At 31.6% G+C, this 13,632-nt stretch overlaps 2 protein-coding genes across 2 annotated transcripts; one reads left to right on the forward strand and one right to left on the reverse strand.

Moving 5' to 3' along the window:
- The first annotated feature begins 10,317 nt into the window (after positions 1 to 10,317).
- LOC101216111 (7-deoxyloganetic acid glucosyltransferase) lies at positions 10,318 to 12,503 on the forward strand. The gene is made up of 2 exons (XM_004149901.3): positions 10,318 to 11,394; positions 11,479 to 12,503. Exons 1-2 carry the CDS (start codon positions 10,905 to 10,907, stop codon positions 12,423 to 12,425), a joined length of 1,437 nt encoding a protein of 478 aa, XP_004149949.1. The 5' UTR covers positions 10,318 to 10,904; the 3' UTR covers positions 12,426 to 12,503.
- On the reverse strand, positions 12,493 to 13,257 carry LOC105435462 (17.8 kDa class I heat shock protein). Its single transcript, XM_011656674.2, has one exon. The coding sequence runs from the start codon at positions 13,109 to 13,111 to the stop codon at positions 12,632 to 12,634; it is 480 nt and encodes a 159-aa protein (XP_011654976.2). The 5' UTR covers positions 13,112 to 13,257; the 3' UTR covers positions 12,493 to 12,631.
- Between the last annotated feature and the right edge of the window lie 375 nt (positions 13,258 to 13,632).

Below are 13,632 nucleotides of genomic sequence, written 5' to 3' on the forward strand. Positions count from 1 at the left end.
TTGCTCATGAACGTGAAATGCTCAATCCTAAGAAAAGACGAGTACCACAATGCAGTTGGCAATACCTAGCCTAGGAGGTGAGAGAGCCAAAGGACTGAGTCAAGGAAAGAAAAGCCTTAAACGCTATCTTTAGGATGGGTCGTTGAATGTCAGAGGTAATGGAAGAAGTAGAGTCTTCACGCCTCAAACTATCCATCCTTAAAAAGTAGTGTCAGGAGAGATGGAAAGAAAGGATATTCATTTTACACGATGAGGTGAGCAGGCCAGATGTCGTGGTCAAAGTAAATGTGCAGTTGTATACGAGAATAACCCTAATGTGATGCGCTAAGAAGGGTAGTTGGGCAACCTAGGTAGAGGAGGAGGTGCTACCCTTACACCTCTAAGGTACCCCGTATAGAGAGCAACATTAGAGGCGAGAAGAAAGAAAGAAGAGGATGATAAGAAGTTGGATCTAATCTTAGAGAGCAAAAGAGTCGAAGAGTTGAGCCAAAGAAAAGAAGGCCTCACACATTTAAGTAATCATCTAAAGAAGTAACACCAAACTGTAGGCAACAAAGGACATGTAACACCGAACTGTAGGCAACAAAGGATATATGTATTAAGCAAGTGGTAGTCAAGTATCCGTGCCAAGAGAGTTCGAGAGTCGTAATTGTAATGTCCATACTTGTAAAGTAGTGTTAAGTTAATAAAGAGAAGTAGTTCGATACTCCAATAATTTATCATTATCTTTTGAAATTGTTTCATAAGAGTTAAAGTCAAATTGTGTTATGTAATTGAACTAGACAACAAGGTAAGTATTAAAAGTTAAAATTTTCCACTAAGTTAAGGAAGTCTAATTCTGAGGCAAAGACCTTGCAAAAGGGCAAACTAAGTAGGATGTTTCACTTACTAGGCATTTAACGCGTTACCTCTCGAGAAAAACGCAATAAAGGTCTAGGCACGCCTCCACTTAGTTTCTAAAAGTGATTTTGGAGTGGGGTGTGATAACAACATAGTGAGGTATCTCTTCTTCTCTTCTCCTCTTTTCTATGCATGTTGATGTATTCTTGAAAGAAACCACATGTTCTTTAATTTGTTCGTAAATCTTATTTAAAAATCATATATTTTTTTATGAAATAACTTAAAAATAGATATAATTGAAACATTGGTTAAGAATTCAACATGAAACCGAATATATATGTTTTAAAAAGGTCAATTTCAATTCTTTTTGGATTTGAGATGAAGAACTTTCAAGGGTAATTGCTAGTTCATCTTATAGGACGATTGAGTGTAAAAGATAGCACATATGAGCAGTTAATGTTCTATCTTGAAGGGTATTATAAGGCTAAATTTACAACGTGGGAATTTAATTTGATCATGGGACTTCGTTGTGCCCCATTTCCAAAATCCTTAGAACTGACCAATTAGTCATGTAAACCAAGTTTGTTGAGAGATGAAATTTTCAAGAATCTGAGTACAATCAAGAGAGAAATAGTATAGAAACTTTTTTATGAAACTTTTTTACAGGATGACGAGATAGTTTATGAAAATTGTAAACATGCATATACATTTAGAATGTTTTCTTTAGTGCAAACACATGTACAATGTTTTGAATTGGAAAGAAGTTGAGATGACAATTGAAAATGATGAAACGTTGAATAGTTTTTCATGGGGTATTGGGTTAGCCAAGACTAGTGAAGACTACTCTAGAATTGTAAAGATGGAAATTAAACATATAAAAAAGCTTGATTGGAACTACCTTCAAGATCGATGTAAGTTTACCAATTAATATAGCGTGATTACTTTATTATTTACTACCTTTACTATCTTTTGCACTTTGATATCACCAAGTCATTAAATTTTACATATTTTGTTTAGTTTTAGTTGTGTCTTTAAATTTATCCGTCTTTGAATTGCATTCCAATTCTTTCAATATTTTGTTAATCAATCATTGGATGCAATTAAGGAAAGATGAATGCACCTACAAAAGGGTAGTAAACTTGAATGACGATCAAGAGAGCTTCAATAAAGAAGAAAGGGTTGGTTCAAGCAAAGAAGATTCTCTTAGAATAATTGAGGTTAGACAAGTGAAGCAAAATTTGGTGTCCTTAAAGGAGGAAGTCTTGGGATTTCTTAGAACTCAAAATGAAAAGACAAAGAAAGTAGCAGAAATGGGAAGATAAACTTGCCAGAAACGAAGTTGGGTAGTTCCGGTGCTTGATTGATTGGAGATGAAATTGAACTTCTGGGAGAGAACCTCCTTAGGCCACGAAGAGCAACTGCAGAGGTGGATCTCATCATAGACATAACACTTCCAATTGAAACATTGCTTGTGCGTGAGACGGTGGCTATTCTCAGCCGCGTACGATGCCTGTGGAGGAAATGAATGACTGGCGTACGTCTAGAATAGGGAAAGATTTTGAGTGCACGAACAGACAAATGAACTTTGACAATGGAAGCTGAACCAACGATTGAACGGTGACAAACTGACGAACTTAGTTTAAGCCAAACTGATGATTGGAAGCTGACGAACGGAAAGGCGGTCGCGCACAAACAGACATTGAAGAACAAAGAAGACGAACGTACGCACAAACCTATCATTGGGTGATGGGAGAAAATCGGGGAAGAGGGAAAAAATTGGGGGAAAACTTAGGGTTTTTAGAAAAGTAAGGAAAAAAGGGAAATCTGTAAAAATCAAAAGAGGATTTTTTTTTTAATTTTTAAAAATGGTGAAAATATATATTAGTTGAGATTTAAAAAATGTCAAGTAATTACAATTAAACTTAACACTTTTAACCAGTCAAGTATTTAAAAAAAAAAAAATTATGTCTTTTTCTACTCTTTGTTATTCTTGACATTTTGTATGTTACTTGACAGTCGCCAAGTATTTCAAATCTACCAACGTCAAGTATTGTTAGTTTTGTAATAGTGAAGGTCGTTAATGATGGTTTGGAATCAAAATTTGGGGATCGAGAAAAACGAGATTGGAAATTAAGTGAAGAAAAAGAGGTGTTGGTAGATAGTGGATGTTGAGGAAGGTTATGCGAAGGTTGTAGAGGGAAAGAAGCTCGACAAGTTTAAGCATTGGGTTAACATGACCTAAGCTTGGGAAAGGGAACATCAAAACATGAGGCTCTGCTTTGATCGTCTTGCTCCATGATTCTCAACTTCCCACGATGCTTCCATATCTTTTTGGTTTGATTGTATAAACTATTTAAAGACTTCAGTAATTACAATTTAATAGCTTTAACAGTGGTTAATTTTCATAAAAGGATAGTTTCAAATTTAGCAATTAGATTCAAAATAATTAAGTATATAGCAACGTTTTAAAAAATTTGCAAATATAGCAAAAATTTTCAAATTCTATCGATGATAGAAGTCTATCACCGATAAACGATGTCGTAAATATTGGTCTATCATTATAGTTTTACTATTATTAGAAGAAATTTGACATTTTATGCCGATTTAAAACCGACATTAATGGCCTTTAATGTTGGTTGGCAACCGACATCTATGCTAGCATTATTAAAGGGCTTTAATGTTGTTTTTGCTTTGATGTAGGTTTAAACGACATCAAAGGCCTCATAATGTCGGTTTAAAAACGACATCAAATGCCTCATGGATGTCGGTTTAAAAATGACATTAAAGGCCTTTAATGTCGTTTTTAAACCGACATTTTTTATGGTGTTATTGAAGGTCTTTAATGTCGGTTGGCCTTAAAATCAACATTAAAGAGGCCAACAATGTCGGTTTAAAACGACATTAAAACCTTGGTTTTTAGTCCATTTTAACAAATTTATTTTTATTTAATTGTTGTATTATTGTTCATTTTTTATAAACTGACATCGATTTGTGTAGATAAATATTTTTTTTCAGGCCAACAAATCAATGAAATTAATATTCATTTAGAAACTATAATATTTGTCTTTTACATGTGTATACATAAAATGAAATCTTAATATTGTGTTTATGTATATATTTTATAAGAGTACATGAAACAAGATCCTAATACAAGACTTAAATAAGAAATCCTGAATGCTTTCTCAGTCTTCAACTTTCAACGATCGTCTGGCTATGTACACAATCACTTAGCTTTCACAGATATGACTTCAATCATTCTACAAACAATATCAAAATAAACCAGTTGATCTTTAGAATTATAACAATGCAATTTTGAAAAAAAAACTGTGGCATCCTAGCAACTTCAATGCACTAAAGCTGACTATCAATTACAAACCCAACCAACGATATGGATATTTGCAATATTTTTTAACTGTTGCTATATCCTTAATTATTATTCCCATAAATTAAAATTACCCAACCGATAAAATATCTATGGCTTGTATGACAAAATGAAAAAGCCTATAAAGCTGACCATTTTTTTAAAAAAAATATTCTAAATTTGCTTTGTTTCAATTTTTTCAATTATTTTTGTTTGCCTTTCCTTTCTACTACAATTTTTCAAAATATTTATGTTTGCTTACTCATTCCATCTTCTTTTTTATATAATTTTCCTTTTCCTTTCCATTGTCTTTTTCTCTTCTTCTTCTGTAATTTTTCTTTTATTTTTAAAATGTTATTTTGTTGTTTAAGATCGTGAAAAAATCATTTGGATATTGGATAACAAAATTTAAACGATCGTGTACCAAAATAGCTAAATCTGAACAATCGTGTGTACCAAAAAATCTTAGAAAAATCGTATAGGCAGCCAAATTTAAACAATCAAATATAAACATCGTATACTAAATATAAATGACCGTGTACCAAATCTAAATGATCGTATACAAAAAAAATCTTGAAAAAAAATCGTTGAGATTTAAATACCCAAATTTAAACAATTGTGTACCAAAGATAAACAATTGTGTACCAAAGATAGTTTTATTGAGATTTGTCTACCCAAATTTAAACTATCAAATCTAAACGAACGTGTACCAAAAAAATCTTTAAAAAATCCGTCCCAAATTTAAATGATCAAATCTAAGCGGTCGTATACCAAAAGATATTTAAAAAATTATTTAAATTTGAGTCCAAATTTAAACGATTAAATTTGATCAAATATAAACGATAATGTAGGAAAAAATAGTCAAATCTAAACTATCAATCGTCCACTAAATATATTACACACGTTGGGTACCCAATTAATCTCGACACATTTTTTTGTATTTCTCATTGTGGTTTATGACATTTTTTCATTTTCAAAATTGTTCTGTACAGTATAAATATTTTATCGATTTGTTATATTTTTTAAAAGACCTGTTGAATAATGCTTCAAGTTTAGGGTTTAATAAAAATAAAACTATCTCATTACTATTACTTTTCCATCGTTGATCAAGATGTTAAAGATCTCAATTTTATAAAAATAGACGTTAATATTTATAGTGTGTGTCATCAAATCAAGGACTAATTTATAAAATATGGTAGTTTTGGAAAATAAAAACAAAAATAAGGTAGTAGGTGAAGAAATGATAAAAATAGGGTTGATGGTCAAACTATTATAATAATAACTTAGTTTTTTTAAAAAAATGAAGCATTGATCCACATGAGTTCATTTTCACTAATTTGACCTATGTGAAACGTGACTTAACTAAAGAAAGTGGAAATTATGATTTAATTTCTTTAAAATGTAATAAATTAAATAGAAAATTACATCAGATAAAAAATTAGAAAAAACAGAATATACACATCTTTTTTTCATATTATGAATATGACAGATAATTAATAATATCATATAGCAGTCACGGTTATGAAACGTTTATCCACTTTTAAATTTTTTACTTTTTCCGATTTAAGAAATATAGTAACAATTTAGAAGATATTCGTGCAATGGAAAAAGGAAATTGTGAATGATGTCAATGGGAGCGTGCAAAAAGAGTGGATAAAGACAAAACAACAGCGTGTCATGGACAGATTTTGCCTTCTTTTTCAATATAAACTTACTTTAATTTACTTTATCGTCCTTGTTATCTTTTTTTTTTCAGCTTTAGTCCTTGTATTTAAGTTAAATTATGATTTCGGAATGTTGTTTTAATTTTCTGATTTTTTTTTATAAATACATATCAAACACAATGACATATCATATGTATATTAATTTCAATATGAATATTATCATTAATAACAAGATTTTCTAAATTTTTATTTATGAAAATGTTCATCAATATATTTTTATTAGTCATGGAACTTAATTTTGAAATCATGATCAAAATGTTCATCCATAATCTTAATCAAAATATGATCTAAATTTTGAAACCATAGTGACAACTTAGTGCATGGTTGAATGATGTGTCATACAACTTGGAAGCACTGAATTAGAATGGTATGAGATTTGTTATAAGATTTTTAAGTTTTCCTTTTATAAAAAAAGTTGTATATTTTTAAGTAACCTTTTCCTTTAAGCTTTGAAGGAATACTTTTTAGTATGGTCATAGTTTTGGAAATAAAAATGCATTTTCGTACCATTTTACATTTAAAATTGAAATTTATATGAATTAAAAATTTGATTTACAAATGAACCATTATCTTGACCTTCCTCTATGAATCATCATCTTGTCATCGTAGTTTACGTCGGATGCATCTTCAATTTGTGTCGTCAACATTGATTCCGTCTTGTTTGCTAAATAATTTCTTCTGTATTTTTCAAGGTTTGATCACACATGGAGCTCAAATCTTGTAAATTGTGTTGAATCGAGTAAGCATGTACATCTTGAACAAAATTATTTGAAAAGATTACAAATAATAATTAAATAATGTGCATGTTATAAAATTATAAAACATTCTTAACATGTAATAGTAGTAAGCGTCTTCAGGTGTGTTAAAACATCTTGTAATTGGCGAGTACCAGAAAAAATAGTCATATGAAATAGTACATTGACTCGTGTGTTGCTACTTCTTGTGCACGAAAATCACTTTGTGAATGCCACATTATGATATACTCTACATATTGGATTTGATGTCAATCTTCATCGTGTTTGCCTCTTAAATCAATTTGGTGTAAGTCTGTCAAGCTAAATGTTGGTTGCATTTGCAGCATACCGAACTGTCGCAACACCAATGACCTTGCTCTCGGTTGGGCGACAGTCCTTGACTCAGTCTGAGCAAGCAGCGGATGAAGAAACAAAACGGAGAAGAGTAGTGACATGCGGCTAGGGTTTGCATGGCGAAGAGAAGAAGAAGATGAATTGCATGCAAACCGAAGGCTTCTTTATAATAATAATATTATTATTATTTCTTTTTCCTAATATCTAACTTTTCCATTTTCTCTTCCAAAAGCAACCATATTCTCTCTCTTCATTCAATATCTAATAAACTAATCACTTTTCCTCTTTTTATTTTCCCAAAAATCACACCTAATAACTTAATAATTATATTATTAGGATTATTCCTAATATAATTATTATTTCGTCTCCAAATTTAAATATAAAATCTTAATAATATCTTTCTAAATAATTATATTTTTTCAATAATATAATTATTCTTATCTTCCATGACATAATTAATTATATATATATATATATATATATATATATATATATAATTCATCAATATCTTTAAATCTCATCAAATTAAAATACCAAAATCATTCAATTTTTTTTATCAAATTCATAACCATATCAAAAATTTAAATTTCAATCATTAATTAAATATTCTTTAAATAAATACTTAATTAATCTTAATTTCCACAAATTCAACTTCAATTATCTAAAATACCACCCAAATAATTACATTATAAAATTAAATTCAACTAAAATAATTAAATTTAAAATTTCGTTAATTTTAGGAGTGCTACATAAATGTATAAATGTATTGCTGTAATAACATGAAAAAGAAAAGTTTAACTACATACAAATGATGAATTAAAAATATTACATGTCCAAATTATGCAACAAAATTTCAAAAGCATAATAACTCCCTGAATGTACCTAAAATCAAAATTCAAATAACATACCTAAAATCAAAATTCTCCATAAATCAAATAAATTTTTAAAAATCAATAACATACCTAAAATCAATCAAATAATTTTCGGAAACATACCTAAAATCAAATAATTTTCCTGAGTAACATACCTAAAATTAAAAATAATTTGTCTTAAACCAAATAACATACCTAAATTCAAATTATTTTTACAACAAAATCAATAATATTTACCCCTAAAATCAAATAATATAATTAAAATCAAGTGATATAACTAAAATCAAACAATAAGAAGAAAATCAAATAACAAACCTAAATTCAAATAATTTTTATAACAAAATTAAATAGTTTTTACTAAAATCAAATAACAAACCTAAATTAAATTATTTTTACAACAAAATGATTGACTTGGTAAATATTAAAACCACAAGCAAATAAACATATGCTCTTGGTTGTTGATTTTCAGTGAAGGATTGAAGGATTGCTAAATATTTATAAAAGATGGAAGGTTTCTGTAAAGATTGAAGGATGCAGAAGGCAAGATGTAAGACAGAATATTAAAGGAAGGCAGAAGGCTCGACAACTAGGTTATAAAGTGGCGAAGTCGTGTACCGAGTATTGATAAAAATCATGTAGCAAGTACATGACAATAGTCACATTTCGGCTCGTAGGCATGTACCCAGTCCATAATTTAGTGTAACCGTGTACCTGATACACGACTTCGCTACTGTAGTTTTTACACTACTTTTTCGCCTATCCTAGTTTTGTCATTATTTTTTAAAAATACATTATTAAAAAATTTCCCTAATTAGTGATTCAAATAGATATTTTGGTGTATATTTTATTTCTCTTTGATTTATTTATGTTTTAACGATAAATAAAATTATTGATGAATCTCTTACATGGATGTCAGAAAGCAGGAATAATATGTAAAGGATAATCATAAATAATATGTTAGGGATAGTTACATAATGTTCCTATATTTATCCATAACCCTCGCACGATAATACATCTTCTTATTGGTGTTATAATCAGACCCAAAACGTGCAAACCAAATAAAGTTTTGATTGTATTACATTACAAGCTGGAAGTGACTAAAATTTAGACTTTGAATGCTAAGTGCTCCCTGGAAATATTTAAAAGCAACCTTAGTCTCTATAATGTGAAAGGTTAGAAAAGTGGTTAGACAAAAGTAACATTTGTGATTTGGATAGAAACCTCACAATCAAGTACAAGTGGAATCAAGAGAAAATAAATAAGAAAATGGAGATTAAGGGAAGAAAAAAATTATTATAATCCTTCTTTAGAGAAGGATTATAACAAAAAAAAAATTATATTTTTTTTCATGTGTAAATATTTTTATTTGTACATCAACTTCTATGAGAAAAAATATTGGATTATTTTCTCGTAGAGAATGACTTTCATTCTTGTTTTTTTTCTTGTGGACCCAATACAAAATGAAAAATGTACTAATATCTTTTGTATTCGTATAAATTTTTCTGTTGTTTGTACTGTAAAGCCTCTACAACCAATTCAAAATCATCTTTTAGTTAGATTGTTCCGCAACTCAGGTGTTGATAAAAAAAATGTATTAATTTTTTTTGTTGATTTTGTATAAATACTTTTTATACTACAACCTACACCCAACACACTTTCAAGAGTGAAGTTTTTTTTTTCTATTTGTGTTGAAACATGTACTGTAAATTCAATTCACAAAAAATTCTATTATTTATTTTTTTATTTGTTTTCGTTTTGTAGTTCAATTTGATTGGTAAATTTAGTACATGAAAAATATGTTTTTTTGTTTGTTTTAATTTGTGACAAATATTTGTTTTTCTCTCCAGCAACCACCACAAGAAAAAAAAATTGAATCATTTTTCATGTTTACCAAATGTTCTTTTTGTTTTTGGTAAACCAAATACAAAATAAAAATGGTAGTATTATTATAATATTTTGTATTTGTCTAAACTTATTTATTTTATTCATATTGTTTTCAAATATGACGGAAAATTGTATTAAAATCATATTTATATTTCATTTCTACTATAACCCTAATACACAACAAATATGTATTAGTTTTAAATTGATTTTATATAGAAAAAATTTGGTCGGTACATGCCATAAACAACACAAATGAATTATATTATTTTTTTTTCATTTATGTAAAATATGTTTGTTCAAGTTGTACGGCAAATAAAATACAATGAGTGAAGGGATATAAAAAGAAACTTGTATTTATAGTTGGTATAGTCAATCCTATACAATAGCAAATTGTGGATTACGTTGTTTTCATTTACTTTTCATTTTCAACATTTTTTTTTCATTCATTAATTTTGTTTCCTTAATAAGAAGGAAAAAGGCATCAGAGTCAATGAATGAATGACCAACCGGAGATAAGGTATCGAAGGCGGTCGTTTTATTTCTAAACGTGGTCCGTCAATGAAATCTTCACCTACGGGACACCAGAGAGATCGACGAACAACAGGAAAAAATGTGAAGTTAAAGAAATGGGTGTAGATGAAAATAGCGTGAAGAAGATGATATTGAAGGATGGAGAAAAACGAGATGGGTGCCGAAGAGGGTAAAAAAACCGTCACATATGGAGAAATCGGTTGAAAGAAAAATGGATTTTGAGAAAATAAATTTGGACAAAATGGTGAGAGGAAAAGTGCGATCATGAAGAGAGAATCACTTATGGATTGAATGTAGAAGAGGAAGCGAATGCAATGGAAATAAAGAACATGAGAGGGATTGGTATTTTGTCTGGGGTGGGAAGAAGAAAGAGAAGATTATGTTGGAAATGAAAGTATTAAGGGAGAAAGTGGAGCAATAAATGATGAAAATAGGAAAGAATGAGGATTATTTGTATTCCTTCCTCTTCCCTTTAATTGGTGGACCAAACAAGAAAAAGAAATCATTTTCTTTCCTTTACTTTTACTCCCAAAACGGCTGAAGTTGAAAAAGTATATACAATCGAACTAGAAATAGAAGGCAGCATAGTGAGAAGTGGATACTGATGGAGAACGGAGAAATGGAGCCTCATGTTCTGATCTTCCCCTTCCCAGCTCAAGGCCACGTCAACTCTATGCTTAAACTCGCCGAGCTTCTTACCCTCTCCGGCCTCCGTATCACCTTCCTTAATATCCTCCGAATTCACCAAAAACTCACTCTCCACACAGACATTCAATCTCGTTTCTCTCGATTTCCCAATTTCCAATTTCAAACCATCACCGATGGCCTCGATAATCGCCTCATCGACAAATTCTCTGACTTGATCGACAGTTTGAAATCCATCACCATGCCCCTTCTCAAGCAGATGCTGCTCTCCGGTGAATTCGGTCCGACTCCCACTTGTATAATTCTTGATGGGCTTTTCAATTTCATCGTCGATGTTGACGCTCATCCTAACATCCCTGTTTTCAGTTTCCGAACGATTAGTGCTTGTTCTTTCTCGGCTTATTCATTTGTTCCCAAACTCATTGAAGATGGTCAGCTTCCGATTAAAGGTATTGGAATCAATGATCTATTTTGCAATTTCCCCCAGTTCGTTTGCTGCTTGTACTAATTAATTGATTTGTGTTGAAATTCAGGGGAAGAAGATATGGATAGAATCATCAGCGGTATGGGTGGGATGGAAAATGTTCTCCGATGCAGGGATCTCCCAAGCTTCTGCCGACTGGAAGACCCATTTGATCCAGGTCTTCAACACGGCGTGACACAAACCATACAAAGCTTTAAATCCCGCGCTCTGATATTCAACACGTTTAATGATTTGGAAGGACCGATTTTGTCGTCTCTTCGAAGTCGATGCTCAAATATCTATGCTATCGGACCTCTCCACGCCCACCTGAAAACCAGGCTTTCCGGTGAGATATCTCCGGCGTCATCAGTGTCTTCTAATGGCCTCTGGGAGGTGGATCGGAGCTGCTTGGCATGGCTTGACGATCATCCGCCTAAATCTGTCATTTACGTTAGCTTTGGAAGCGTTGTAGTCATCGGTGATGATCAATTTAGGGAGTTCTGGCATGGATTGGTGAATAGCGGGAAGCGGTTTCTGTGGGTTATGCGGCCTAATTCCCTTGCCGGAAAAGATGGAGTCCCAGCGGACTTGAAGGAGAAGACAAACGAAAGAGGTTATATAGTAGATTGGGCGCCGCAAGAGGAGGTGTTGGCCCATAAAGCCATTGGAGCGTTTTTGACTCACAGTGGATGGAATTCGACTTTAGAGAGCATAGTTGCCGGCGTGCCGATGATCTGTTGGCCTCAATTTGCGGATCAGCAAACGAACAGCCGATACGTGAGTGACGTTTGGAAGATTGGGTTGGATATGAAGGATGTTTGCAACAGAGAAACAGTGACAAAGATGGTGAATGATGTAATGGAAAATAGGAAAAATGAATTGATGGGTTCTGTTATTGAAATGGCAGAATCGGCTATTACAAGTGTGGAAGAAGGTGGATCGTCTTATTGTGATTTGGAAAGAATGATTAACGATATTCGATTGCTTTGTAAACGGCAGAGAGATACCATTGGTTAAAACGTCATCTCTGTATGTGTAAGCTTATATATGTATCGTGTCTAGTCGATAATTTGCTATAAAAACATAATTATTAAAGAAGATTGTTTACTTTTATTAATAAGTAGAAGATAGTAAAATCCAAAGTGAAATTTAAAGCATAGGAGATTTATAAAACATGATCATAGAGTAAACAGAAAAAGAAAAACAGAGACAAACATAGAACTTCAACAAGAGATTTCAATGGATTTAATTTCAGGCTTCTTCTCTTCCACTTTAGGCACTGTCACCGTGAGAACTCCATTCTCCATACTGGCTTTCACCTCATCAACTTTGGCATTCTCAGGCAGCCTGAATCTCCTCATGAACTGCCCACTGCTTCGTTCAATCCTATGCCATTTGTCGTTCTTCTCTTCCTGTTCTTTGCTTCTCTCTCCACTGATCTGCAGAACCCTGCCTTCTTGAACCTCAACTTTGACTTCTTGTTTGTTGATTCCAGGAAGATCGGCTGTGAAGACGTGGGCTTGTGGGGTCTCCTTCCAGTCGATGCGAGTGTTGGCAAAAGCAGAGGTTTCAGGAGCAGAGGAAGGAAGATTAGGCAGTGAGTTAGAAAATGGGAAGCCCTGGAATGGATCCCAGACGTCTAATGAAAAGGGGTCGAAGACGTTGGTGCGGCGACCACCGAAAAAGCTTGGAATGAGGGACATGGTGTTGTTGGTTTCTTTGAAAGCTTGGCTGTGAAAAGAGTGGGTAAATGTGAATGGTTGAGTGAAATATATGAGTTATTGTTTGCTGCCTATGACGGGGCAATACGAAGGACTTAAATAGGATGGAAATAGAGAATTTGAGATATTTCCAGACTTTTCTCATATGTTTTCATTCGTTTTCTTTTCTCCTTTATTTAGATTAGAAAAATTCCATAATATTCTCCAACCTTCTACACACCATGCAAAATGGAATTAAAATTAATATCACTTTTTTGGAAAAAATTAATGGACTTAATTTCACAACTAATCTTACACATTGATTTAGTAATTTACCTCCTCCTAAATAATTAAGAAAAAATAATAGCCATAATAATAAAAAAAAAATTTAAAAGACTTATTAACTGTTTCAAGTAATACTAAAATATTGATTAAAAAAAGTAATTACAATAATATATTGAACAATTTTATTTTTAAGAAAAATTGCCTATGCTTTTTTAAAAAAAAATGCAAAAACCATACTT

This window comes from Cucumis sativus, chromosome 5 (genome assembly GCF_000004075.3).
Source record: "Cucumis sativus cultivar 9930 chromosome 5, Cucumber_9930_V3, whole genome shotgun sequence".
NCBI classification, from domain to species: Eukaryota; Viridiplantae; Streptophyta; class Magnoliopsida; order Cucurbitales; family Cucurbitaceae; genus Cucumis; species Cucumis sativus.